Consider the following 12712-nt stretch of genomic DNA (forward strand, 5'->3'; position numbering starts at 1 on the left):
GCAGGTGCGAGGTGGATTGCAGGTGCTGAGTGGATTGTAGGTGCTGAGTGGATTGTAGGTGCTGGGTGGATTGTAGGTGCTGAGTGGATTGTAGGTGCTAGGTGGATTGTAGGTGCTGAGTGGATTGTAGGTGCTGAGTGGATTGTAGGTGATGGGTAGATTGTAGGTGCTAAGTGGATTGTAGGTGCTAAGTGGATTGTAGGTCCTAAGTGGATTGTAGGTGCTGAGTGGATTGCAAGTGCTAAGTGGATTGTAGATGCTGAGTGGATTGTAGGTGATGGGTGGATTGTAGGTGCTAAGTGGATTGTAGGTGATGGGTGGATTGTAGGTGCTGAGTGGATTGTAGGTGATGGGTGGATTGTAGGTGCTAAGTAGATTGTAGGTGCTGAGTGGATTGTAGGTGCTGAGTGGATTGTAGGTGCTGAGTGTATTGTAGGTGATGGGTGGATTATAGGTGCTGGGTGGATTGTAGGTGCTGAGTGGATTGTAGGTGCTGAGTGGATTGTAGGTGCTGAGTGGATTGTAGGTGCTGAGTAAATTGTAGGTGCTGGGTGGATTGTAGGTGTTGAGTGGATTGTAGGTGCTGAGTGGATTGTAGGTGCTGAGTGGATTGCAGGTGCGAGGTGGAAACAAAGTGTTTGTCTTCTACAAGAGTGTTTATATTATGGGTTTGCTATCGAGCAATGGCACGGCCCAGCAGTGGGTAGCGCGTTCGTTCGTTGCAGAGGTTCGTGGTTTCAATCCGGAAGGCCGCTGTGGTTAATACTGTGGGCGGATTAACCAATGAAAAAGACTCAGTGAGGCTTTACTGGGTAAAAAAAAAACGTAGTAAATAATAAGTAGTCTCAGAGCATTATCAATTATATTGTTGTGCAATGCAATATGTCCAGGAGCTAAATGCCAATGTCGAGGTTCCCTCGCCAGGAGAGGGCTTCAGTAGAAGTTTGTCTTGGTGTGTGTCTCGCTCGGCGTGTCTTTGTGTGTGTGTCTCTCTCTCTACATGTGTCTGCCAATGCTGTTCCCGTGTCTGTGTTTTATCATTCATTCTTACCTGATGATGGTCGCTTGTGTTGCAACCGAAACGTTGTATTATTATTTTATTTTATTTTTTTACGTGACTTTACCGAAAGAACCAATGAGTAATTCCTGCAGTCACGAAAGCTTCGAATCTAGCTAGTGTAGCTTGTGTTGTCCCTCCGCCTCCGTTGAAAGGTCGTAGAGACTACAGCGGCTTACTATGCGGACCACAGTTTAAGTTGCATGGCCAGAGCCATGTTGGATCCCGAGACACCACCACGTGCACGGCGCTGTACTCACACTCGGCGCGTGCTCTTCCAGGCTGCGTTGCTCGGGAAACGCAAAGCGATTTCTAATTCTCATGCCTGTTCACAAGTCCACTGCCCGCAAACTCAATTGTTGTTTTTAATGTAAAGCAGAGTATAACAGTTTTATATGTATATATATAAAACACACACACACACACTTAGTGTGCTTGAATTATTATCAAAACGTCACCAAATTAGAATCGAAACATAATGAGACGGGTTTTTCTTCAGATAGATGGTACTGAGACTGCATGTCACGTGTAATGTTCCAGTGGTAGTGATGCGCATTGCACGAAGGTTCAAGGCACACAGAACTCTTGTCTCATCCGACTCAGAACATTCGCCACATTCAACACTGAAACGTTTTCTCACCCAACACCACATCCCTATCTCATTCATTATGAACCCCTTATCTTGTTAACGCTCATCGGTTACGTGGAGACGCGGATACTCGGGATGAGCTGCGCTTAAGTTGGGGGGGGGACGGTGGTGGCGGTCGAGAGAGGGGGGCGTCGGCTGAAGCGGGCGTCTTGGTGGCGGCGAGCAGGGCTCGGAGTTCCTGGGTGAGGGGTAGTTTGTACTGCGGTTCCCAGTGCGAGGGTGCGGGGTGCAGGCCGGAGCCTCTGCGCTGCACGTGGGGGTGGTGGGTGGCATCGTGAGCGGTCCTCCTGGTGGCCGTGATGAACATGACGAGGTCCTCGAAGGCCAGCGTGTCCCCCTGCAAGAGTCGACCACGCGATTGGGGATCGCGAGCAAAGGGCGGCCTGGCACGGAGAGGGCCGCCGCCGGCTCGGGGTCACTGTGGCCGGGTCATTGATAAATCGGGTCGACGGGTTTGCTTGGAACGATGCGTCGACTGATTGGTGGCATCGAAATTGTTGATCCGGACACTCACAGCGCGCGCATCGCACTGTGGTTGTAAGGATCACATAATTACAAAATTAAGTATAAATTATCTAAGTTATATGTTCCCAAAAAAGAATCACCCACAATAGTTAGAAAAGCAGGATAAATAATATAAATAAGACGGAGAATATATTTTTATCGATTTTTAAAATATTTAATTAAATGATTGGGGTTGACAGGGGACACGTTTCTTGGTTTGATGTAATGACAGCTACATCCTAATACCCAGTGCTATCGAACCCTACACGTAGAGCAGAGCAACATCCACTCTCGTCCTGTATTGCTCCCACATCGACGCTTCACGAACCCGCACTGGCCAACGTGCCGAAGTGCGGTCAAATAACCTTCCATAACCCACACTCAGGGGTGGGTGGGGGGGCAGGGGCAGGAGGCCCTCATCCGGCAGTGGATTTTTTGTTCTTGTTACAATGTGCACCTGCGCGAACTTGCAACGCGTTCGAATGTGCGCGCAGCGCTTCTCCCGTAAGCTCACCGAGTACTTGAGGCATCCCTCGCAGAGCTCTCGGATGCCCTCGTGGATTTCGCGGTTACTCATCGCGCTCAGAAGCCCCAAGCGCCGCTCTCGCAGCACGCCGAGCCAGCCGCTCTGCAAGCGACCGCGACCACGACGCGAATTCGAGCGTCGGAATTAAAGCGCACGACGCTCGACATAGAGCCGCAGGAGAGAATGCTGCCGTAAACTACTCGTGCACTTACACAGAGACCCACAGACTTACATAGAGACCCACAGACTTACATAGAGACGCACAGACTTGCAAAGAGACCCACAGACTTACATAGAGACCCACAGACTTACATAGAGACCCACAGACTTACATAGAGACCCACAGACTTACATAGAGACCCACAGACTTACATAGAGACCCACAGACTTACATAGAGACCCACAGACTTACATAGAGACCCACAGACTTACATAGAGACCCACAGACTTACACAGAGACCCACAGACTTACATAGAGCCCCAAAGACTTACATAGAGACCCACAGACTTACACAGAGACCCACAGACTTACATAGAGACCCAGAGACTTACATAGAGACCCACAGACTTACATAGAGACCCGGAGACTTACATAGAGACCCACAGACTTACATAGAGACCCATAGACTTACATAGAGACCCACAAACTTACATAGAGACCCACAGACTTTCATAGAGACCCACAGACTTACATAGAAACCCAGAGACTTACATAGAGACCCACAGACTTACATAGAGACCCACAGACTTACATAGAGACCCAGAGACTTACATAGAGACCCACAGACTTACATAGAGACCCGGAGACTTACATAGAGACCCACAGACTTACATAGAGACCCATAGAATTACATAGAGACCCAAAAACTTACATAGAGACCCACAGACTTACATAGAGACCCACAGACTTACATAGAGACCCGGAAACTTACGTAGAGACCCACAGACTTACATAGAGACCCACAGACTTACATAGAGACCCACAGACTTACATAGAAACCCACAGACTTGCATAGAGACCCACAGACTTACATAGAGACCCGGAGACTTACATAGAGACCCACAGACTTACATAGAGACCCATAGACTTACATAGAGACCCACAAACTTACATAGAGACCCACAGACTTACATAGAAACCCACAGACTTACATAGAGACCCACAGACTTACATAGAGACCCACAGACTTGCAAAGAGACCCACAGACTTACATAGAGACCCACAGACTTACATAGAGACCCACAGACTTACATAGAGACCCACAGACTTACATAGAGACCCACAGACTTACATAGAGACCCACAGACTTACATAGAGACCCACAGACTTACATAGAGACCCACAGACTTACATAGAGACCCACAGACTTACACAGAGACCCACAGACTTACATAGAGCCCCAAAGACTTACATAGAGACCCACAGACTTACACAGAGACCCACAGACTTACATAGAGACCCAGAGACTTACATAGAGACCCACAGACTTACATAGAGACCCGGAGACTTACATAGAGACCCACAGACTTACATAGAGACCCATAGACTTACATAGAGACCCACAAACTTACATAGAGACCCACAGACTTTCATAGAGACCCACAGACTTACATAGAAACCCACAGACTTACATAGAGACCCACAGACTTACATAGAGACCCACAGACTTACATAGAGACCCAGAGACTTACATAGAGACCCACAGACTTACATAGAGACCCGGAGACTTACATAGAGACCCACAGACTTACATAGAGACCCATAGAATTACATAGAGACCCAAAAACTTACATAGAGACCCACAGACTTACATAGAGACCCACAGACTTACATAGAGACCCGGAAACTTACGTAGAGACCCACAGACTTACATAGAGACCCACAGACTTACATAGAGACCCACAGACTTACATAGAAACCCACAGACTTGCATAGAGACCCACAGACTTACATAGAGACCCGGAGACTTACATAGAGACCCACAGACTTACATAGAGACCCATAGACTTACATAGAGACCCACAAACTTACATAGAGACCCACAGACTTACATAGAAACCCACAGACTTACATAGAGACCCACAGACTTACATAGAGACCCACATACTTACATAGAGACCCAGAGACTTACATAGAGACCCACAGACTTACATAGAGACCCACAGACTTACATAGAGACCCATAGACTTACATAGAGACCCACAGACTTACATAGAGACCTACAGACTTACATAGAGACCCACAGACTTGCATAGAGACCCACAGACTTACATAGAGACACAGACTTACATAGAGACCCACAAACTTACATAGAGATCCACAGACTTACATAGTGACCCATAGACTTACATAGAGACCCACAGACTTACATAGAGACCCACAGACTTACACAGAGACCCGCAGACTTACATAGAGCCCCAAAGACTTACATAGAGACCCACAGACTTACACAGAGACCCACAGACTTACATAGAGACCCAGAGACTTACATAGAGACCCACAGACTTACATAGAGACCCGGAGACTTACATAGAGACCCACAGACTTACATAGAGACCCATAGACTTACATAGAGACCCACAAACTTACATAGAGACCCACAGACTTTCATAGAGACCCACAGACTTACATAGAAACCCACAGACTTACATAGAGACCCACAGACTTACATAGAGACCCACAGACTTACATAGAGACCCACAGACTTACATAGAGACCCACAGACTTACATAGAGACCCGGAGACTTACATAGAGACCCACAGACTTACATAGAGACCCATAGAATTACATAGAGACCCAAACACTTACATAGAGACCCACAGACTTACATAGAGACCCACAGACTTACATAGAGACCCGGAAACTTACATAGAGACCCACAGACTTACATAGAGACCCACAGACTTACATAGAGACCCACAGACTTACATAGAAACCCACAGACTTGCATAGAGACCCACAAACTTACATAGAGACCCGGAGACTTACATAGAGACCCACAGACTTACATAGAGACCCATAGACTTACATAGAGACCCACAAACTTACATAGAGACCCACAGACTTACATAGAAACCCACAGACTTACATAGAGACCCACAGACTTACATAGAGACCCACATACTTACATAGAGACCCAGAGACTTACATAGAGACCCACAGACTTACATAGAGACCCACAGATTTACATAGAGACCCACAGACTTACATAGAGACCCATAGACTTACATAAAGACCCACAGATTTACATAGAGACCCACATACTTACATAAAGACCCACAGACTTGCATAGAGACCCACAGACTTACATAGAGACTCACAGACTTACATAGAGACCCACAGACTTAAATAGAGACCCACAGACTTACATAGAAACCCAGAAACTTACATAGAGACCCACAGACTTACATAGAGACCCACAGACTTACATAGACACCCACAGACTTACATAGAGACCCACAGACTTACATAGAGACCCACAGACTTACATAGTGACCTGAACACTTACATAGAGACCCACAGACTTACATAGAGACCCACAGACTTACATAGAGACCCATAGACTTACATAGAGACCCACAGACTTACATAGAGACCCACAGACTTGCATAGAAACCCACAAACTTTCATAGAGACCCACAGACTTACATAGAGACCACAGACTTACATAGAGACCCATAGACTTACATAGAGACCCACAGACTTACATAGAGACCCAGAGACTTACATAGAGACCCACAGACTTACATAGAGACCCACAGACTTACATAGAGACCCACAGACTTACATAGAAACCCACAGACTTGCATAGAGACCCACAGACTTACATAGAGACCCGGAGACTTACATAGAGACCCACAGACTTACATAGAGACCCATAGACTTACATAGAGACCCACAGACTTACATAGAGACCCACAGACTTACATAGAAACCCACAGACTTACATAGAGACCCACATACTTACATAGAGACCCACAGACTTACATAGAGACCCAGAGACTTCCATAGAGACCCACAGACTTACATAGAGACCCACAGACTTACATAGAGACCCACAGACTTACATAGAGACCCATAGACTTACATAGAGACCCACAGACTTGCATAGAGACCCACAGACTTACATAGAGACTCACAGACTTACATAGAGACCCACAGACTTTCATAGAGACCCACAGACTTACATAGAAACCCAGAAACTTACATAGAGACCCACAGACTTACATAGAGACCCACAGACTTACATAGACACCCACAGACTTACATAGAGACCCACAGACTTACATAGAGACCCACAGACTTACATAGAGACCCATAGACTTACATAGAGACGCACAGACTTACATAGAGACCAACAGACGTGCATAGAAACCCACAGTCTTTCATAGAGACCCACAGACTTTCATAGAGACCACAGACTTACATAGAGACCCATAGACTTACATAGAGACCCACAGACTTACATAGAGACCCACAGACTTACATAGAGACCCACAGACTTGCATAGAGACCAACAGACTTTCATAGAGACCCACAGACTTACATAGAGACCCACAGACTTACATAGAGACCCACAGACTTACATAGAGACCCACAGACCATAGAGACCCACAGACTTACATAGCGACCCACAGACTTACATAGAGACCCACAGACTTACATTGAGACCCAGAGATTTACATAGAGACCCACAGACTTACATAGAGACCCACATACTTACATAGAGACCCACAGACTTACATAGAGACCCAAAAACTTACATAGAGACCCACAGATTTACATAAAGACCCACAGACTCACATAGAGACCCACAGACTTACATAGAGACCCACAGACTTACATAGAGACCCACAGCCTTACATAGACACCCACAGACATACATAGCGACCCACAGACTTACATAGAGACCCACAAACTTACATAGGGACCCACAGACTTACATAGAGACCCATTGCCTTAGAGACTCGCAGACTTAAGATATCCATACACGCACTTTAATAGCAATGTGGATTTGTACAAGGTCGAAATGCGACTGCGTCTTAAAGACGCTGTACAGAAACAGTGGGCATAGTTATTTAATAGCAAGAAGTAGTCATGGGTAGATGAAAAATAAAAGGCTTTGAGTGTGAACTTGAAGAGCCCCTGGATCAGACTCAGGGGTCACCTTCGAGACCGTGATGGGAATTCGCGCCACGTCCCATTCGACATCGGCCCCCACGTCTTTCAGACAGCTGATTATTTTCTGTAAAGAGCAGAAAAAAGGTGAACATCAAAACAGACGTTAAGATAAATGACACCTTATCATCGTCGTCACAGTCAGCCTGGATCATTCCACTTCTCGTTAAAGGCCTCCCCAAGGCCTCGTCATGCCTCACAGTAACAATCCGCCAGAGTCCATGGCTTATTGGCAATTGCTCTTCAATAATTATCTGTCACGTGTGTGCTGGCGACTTGCTGCCTCTTGCCACTCGCACCTTTGTATCCATCTTGATCTCGGCCTTCCCCGTCTACTATTTCCACCAATCACCGTGGTCAATGCTCGTGTTAGAGGGCCTTGGTGGTGCGTTCATCGTGTGGGTCCTCACCAGCGATTCACTGACGGGTCTCTCCGGGTCGGCGACCTAGGAAATATTGCCGCATTCTGGACACCACGCCCGGTATAACTCCTGCTGTGGCCGTGGCGACTAGTCACGGTGCCTATATGCGAGTGCACTAACGGCGCTAGAAGTATCCGCAAGGCAGCCCTGGATAATGCTGCGGTGTGTTAAACACGCACTGTCTGCTTCACAGTGGACGTTAAAGATCCCAGGATGTCATTCCAAACAGATTCGGCCCTCGTGTGCTGAAGTCACGGTCCAAATTTGACATTTTTGAAAAATTACTTAATTTGTAAACGCATCACAATCGTCACCCCTCCACCTGTGAAAAAACGTATCGGGACCCTCCTGAAGAATTGTCTCGAGACTCGGCGATGCGTTTTGCTGGGTGTAAAAGTGTCATGAATAATCGTAGACAAGACGCACGATAATCACGACACAAATTCCGTGAGACACGAGGGCCCTGCCGGTGGTGCTCACGGTGCAGGAGGCCCCCTCCGGGCCTTGAAGGCGGCGGCGCGCGGCGCTGAACAGGGGCAGGGAGCAGACCCCGTGGGGGCGCCGCACCACCAGCAGCCTCCCGCCGGCGGGCAGCGAGGACAGCACGCGAGCGAGAGTCGTCTCCGAGGGGCTCTGTGGGGGCGAAGCGCGCACGGCTGCTTTACCATCATCACCATTGACGCCATCATCATCATCATGGTCACCATCATCGTGATCAGCAGCATTGTTATCATCATCATCATCGTCATCGTTGTCGTCGTGATCAGCGGTATTAGAATCATCAGCAGACCCATCGTCATGATCATCATAATCATCATTATCAGCGGTAGTAGTAGCGTCATAACCTGCAGGAAACAGCTTCACCATCATCCTCATGATAATTGTGATTAGCAGTAACAGAATTGCCGCCATCATGATCAGTGGCATTATCATCATGATCAAAAGTCAGCAAATCAATATAACAATGAGCCATTTTTTTCCGAATCCGGAACAAACGCAAACCTTCAAGAGCCGCAATGCACGTGAATACATTCGTACATACACCACGTCACGACGCAGTCCGTAAAGAGCCAGCATTCAGAGGCGCAGGTTTGCCGACCTCTGATCATGATTATCAGGAGCACCAGTATCATCATCATCTGCAGCAGCAGCGGCAGGACCATCACCTCTGATCACCTCTGTACCATAACCAGTGGCGCAGCTGGCGAGTGTGTAGGCGATCAAACTGCACCGGGCTGGAGGGGCCGGGCGTGCCGAGATAAGGGGGGGGGGGCATCGACTCCCTTGCGCCAGGGCCCTTTTCCAGCCACACCACCCAGTGGCCTCAACCCTCGCCTCTCGTCCCTTTCCCTCACCTGCAGGCTTCCCTCCTCCGCCTCTTCCCTCGTGTCCAGCATCATGACGAGCGCGCGGTCGGGGCCTCGCGTCGCGCCGCGGGCTGCCCCCGTCTCCCCGCCGGGGCCCCAGCGCCGCGGCGGGGAGTGCAGGCAGCCGAGTCCGACGAGGGCCCGAGCCACTTGCGGCTCGTACGGCTCGCAGAGCACCCCGTGGTGCGGCTCCACCTCCAGGTGCCTCGCGATGATCTCCACCAGCCTGTCCACGCCATCGACAGCGTCATCGTCGTCGTCATGATCGTCGTCACCGTCAGCCGTGATCGAGCATGGTCTGGCGGAAAATCAAGTCATCGTGCTTCTGCGCACGAAATGGATGATGTCGTCTGATGTCGTCGTCGGTCGTTATCCGCGGTGGAAGTTTCTAACCTTTAGCTGCTGCTACGCCGTTTGTAAGTGTCGACCACTGGGCCATTCAAACCATTCTAGCCGTGATTGTCATGCGCAAGCTCACCTTCATTTATTCAGGGTCAAGAGTATGTCCCATATCTTGATTGTCTAAATATAATCCACGCATTTCCACGTCTGTCTCTTGACTGTAATTCCAAGCACTCATGACCCTTTACATCCTTGCATATTTTCAGCTTTTCAATTTTGTTTCTCAATGTCCATATGTCTGATCCATATACCAGAGCATGTCATATCAAATATTGAATAAATAAAATGGAACAAAAGCTGAAGAGTGAAGACGAGGCATGAAGATGTGCATCTCTCAGAATGACGAGAGACAGCAAGAGGAGCTCACGAATCACCGAGCAAACACGAATTAAACCACATCATAGCTACTGTGTGTTTGAATGTTTTTATTACAATTCAGAAACTCCACGGACAAGAGCCTAGGCTCGGCGCTCCAGGGTCACCAGAGCTACTGTTAAATATTTAAACACGCTCGGGTGGTACACGTCGCTACAAGGGATGAAATGGTAGCCCCAAAGGATGTGAAGGCCATCCGAGAGAACCTCCACTGCGGAGGTGAGAGCTATGGTATCGTCTCGCGTGCGTGGACTCTATGGATCTCTGAACTGGTGTGCAGGATCAATCAATCGATCTATCTAGGCTGTGGTATCGTGGAATTCTGAACATAATAATAATAATAATAATGACGGAGAGGAACATACCTGTCGAGGTACGCGTCGCCGAATGCGTGATGACCCTTCCCCTCCGTGGGGGCGGCTGCACCGTCCATGGAGTACGAGGCACAGACGCGACCGCCTCCTCGAGACACAGACGCGGACCCCTGCTCCTCGTCGAGACACAGACGCGATCCCCTGCTCCTCCTTGAGACACAGACGTGGTCCCCTGCTCCTCCTTGAGACACAGACGTGGTCCCCTGCTCCTCCTTGAGACACAGACGTGGTCCCCTGCTCCTCGTCGAGACACAGACGCGGTCCCCTGCTCTTCGTCGAGACACAAACGCGACCTCCTCCTCCTCGAGACACAGACGCGGCCTCCTCTTTGAGACACAGACGCGGTTCCCTGCTCTTCCTCGAGACACAGACGTGGTCTACTCCTTGAGACACAGACGTGGTCTACTCCTTGAGACACAGACGTGGTCTACTCCTCCTTGAGACACAGACGTGGTCTACTCCTACTTGAGACACAGACGCGGCCTCATCCTCGACGCCGCTCAGAATGGAGCGCGGGGCAGCGGCGTCCCCTGTCACCGGAGACGACTGCGTGATCGTCATTAATTAGTTATCCAACTCGACAGGGGCTTTGTTCTAGGTTTATTGGTTTAGCCCAAAGGTAGTTCATACTGCCTGCTCAAGAAGTGAGCTCCTCGTCAAAGTAACATTATCACGCCAAATGTACTTGTGAACATGTACAAGCTCTCCTTTGTCAGTCCGTTGCAATGATGAAGGTCTCCTCCACGCCAACTCGGTCGTGGGAAATAACTTGACCATACTTCACCACGCTGACAATAACAACAGTTGATAATAAGAGAGTGTCGCGGTGACCCCGTGGTTAATAATGCCCTGAGCTGTGAACCCGGCGACGTGGGTTGATTTTGGGCCACGAGTAAACATTAGTTTCGAGTGTTTATCAGAACCGGTCCTGAACCACATCTTGACCCACTTCTAGAGCCCGCACGAACCAGTGTGGTTAAGTATTGTTAAATGAACACTATGACCGACGCACGGTGAAACGAGGCCTTCACCCAGCGGTGGATTGACAAAGGCTGTAGCACATTACAATTATTATAGCGTTACATTACCAGTCCAGCGAAGTCTTGTTGATTTTCAAGAAGGAGGATACACATTACGCAGAGTCTTGCATTGTAAAATGTTTTGGCAAATTCCCGACTCAATATATTCATTGTTACAGTGTGCCTCTTTTCTGAAGATATCTAGTAATAATGTCTTGATGGCAGCAGAGACTACCAATTAAACATTTTTAGCAACATACTAGAAAACACCATCTTATCACAGTCACACGAATAAAATACACACAAACAAGTGTCTTGTTCTACTGTCCCAGGCCTTCCTACCTGTAATTGAACCCAGCACAGACGCACCTTTGGATTCCGGCACACAAATGTGTAAGATTGGCGTGAGTAGCCAGGCAACCCGTGTGTATGAATCGAGCGAGCGAGCGAGAGCATGTGAGTGAGTGAGCGCTCTCTGGGTTTTGCCACTTGCTTGCTAAAGAGTGTGTGTTCAGGTGGGGCCTTGACTCGCGTTCGGCTATTGACATTGTGTGTCAAAAAGCCCTCAACCACTTAGTTCTGGGCGTTGTTGAGTAATTGGTGCAACGGCAGGAGGCCGGTTAGGAAATCGTCATTCGATTGGTAAATTGGCTTTATTAAATGAAGGTCGTTTGTTTTAACCGTGCGAGAATATGCTGGGCGTCTCGGATCGTTCCTCAACGGGAAGCCTGGGTTTAATTTACAACCGAGTCGATGTCAACCGTAGCGTACATTTTTTTTGTAAAACGGTGGTTTTCGCAGGCCGAAATTACGATTCATAATAGATGTTTGAGTTAG

General features: G+C 48.4%; 1 protein-coding gene across 1 annotated transcript; it reads right to left on the reverse strand.

Moving 5' to 3' along the window:
- Window positions 1-5940: 5940 nt before the first annotated feature.
- On the reverse strand, window positions 5941-11046 carry LOC116958157 (uncharacterized). Its single transcript, XM_032980660.2, has 4 exons — window positions 10848-11046; window positions 9694-9931; window positions 8819-8971; window positions 5941-7983 (listed from the first exon to the last, which is right to left on the reverse strand). The coding sequence occupies exons 1-4, from the start codon at window positions 10913-10915 to the stop codon at window positions 7834-7836; spliced, it is 609 nt and encodes a 202-aa protein (XP_032836551.2). The 5' UTR covers window positions 10916-11046; the 3' UTR covers window positions 5941-7833.
- Window positions 11047-12712: the final 1666 nt, after the last annotated feature.

Source organism: Petromyzon marinus, chromosome 3 (genome assembly GCF_048934315.1).
Source record: "Petromyzon marinus isolate PM22_M1 ecotype Great Lakes invasive population chromosome 3, UKy_Petmar_22M1.pri1.0, whole genome shotgun sequence".
NCBI classification, from domain to species: Eukaryota; Metazoa; Chordata; class Hyperoartia; order Petromyzontiformes; family Petromyzontidae; genus Petromyzon; species Petromyzon marinus.

What these genes read in the sequence shown, in the direction of transcription:
- LOC116958157 (XM_032980660.2), bottom strand. Translation starts at nt 10,915, where the DNA reads ATGGACGGTGCAGCCGCCCCCACGGAGGGGAAGGGTCATCACGCATTC. An exon ending in GGCGACGCGTACCTCGACAG is followed by an intron (nt 9,932 to 10,847) that starts GTATGTTCCTCT and finishes TGGCGTGGACAG; the next exon opens with GCTGGTGGAGATCATCGCGA. An exon ending in CGGAGGGGGCCTCCTGCACC is followed by an intron (nt 7,984 to 8,818) that starts GTGAGCACCACC and finishes TGCTCTTTACAG; the next exon opens with AAAATAATCAGCTGTCTGAA.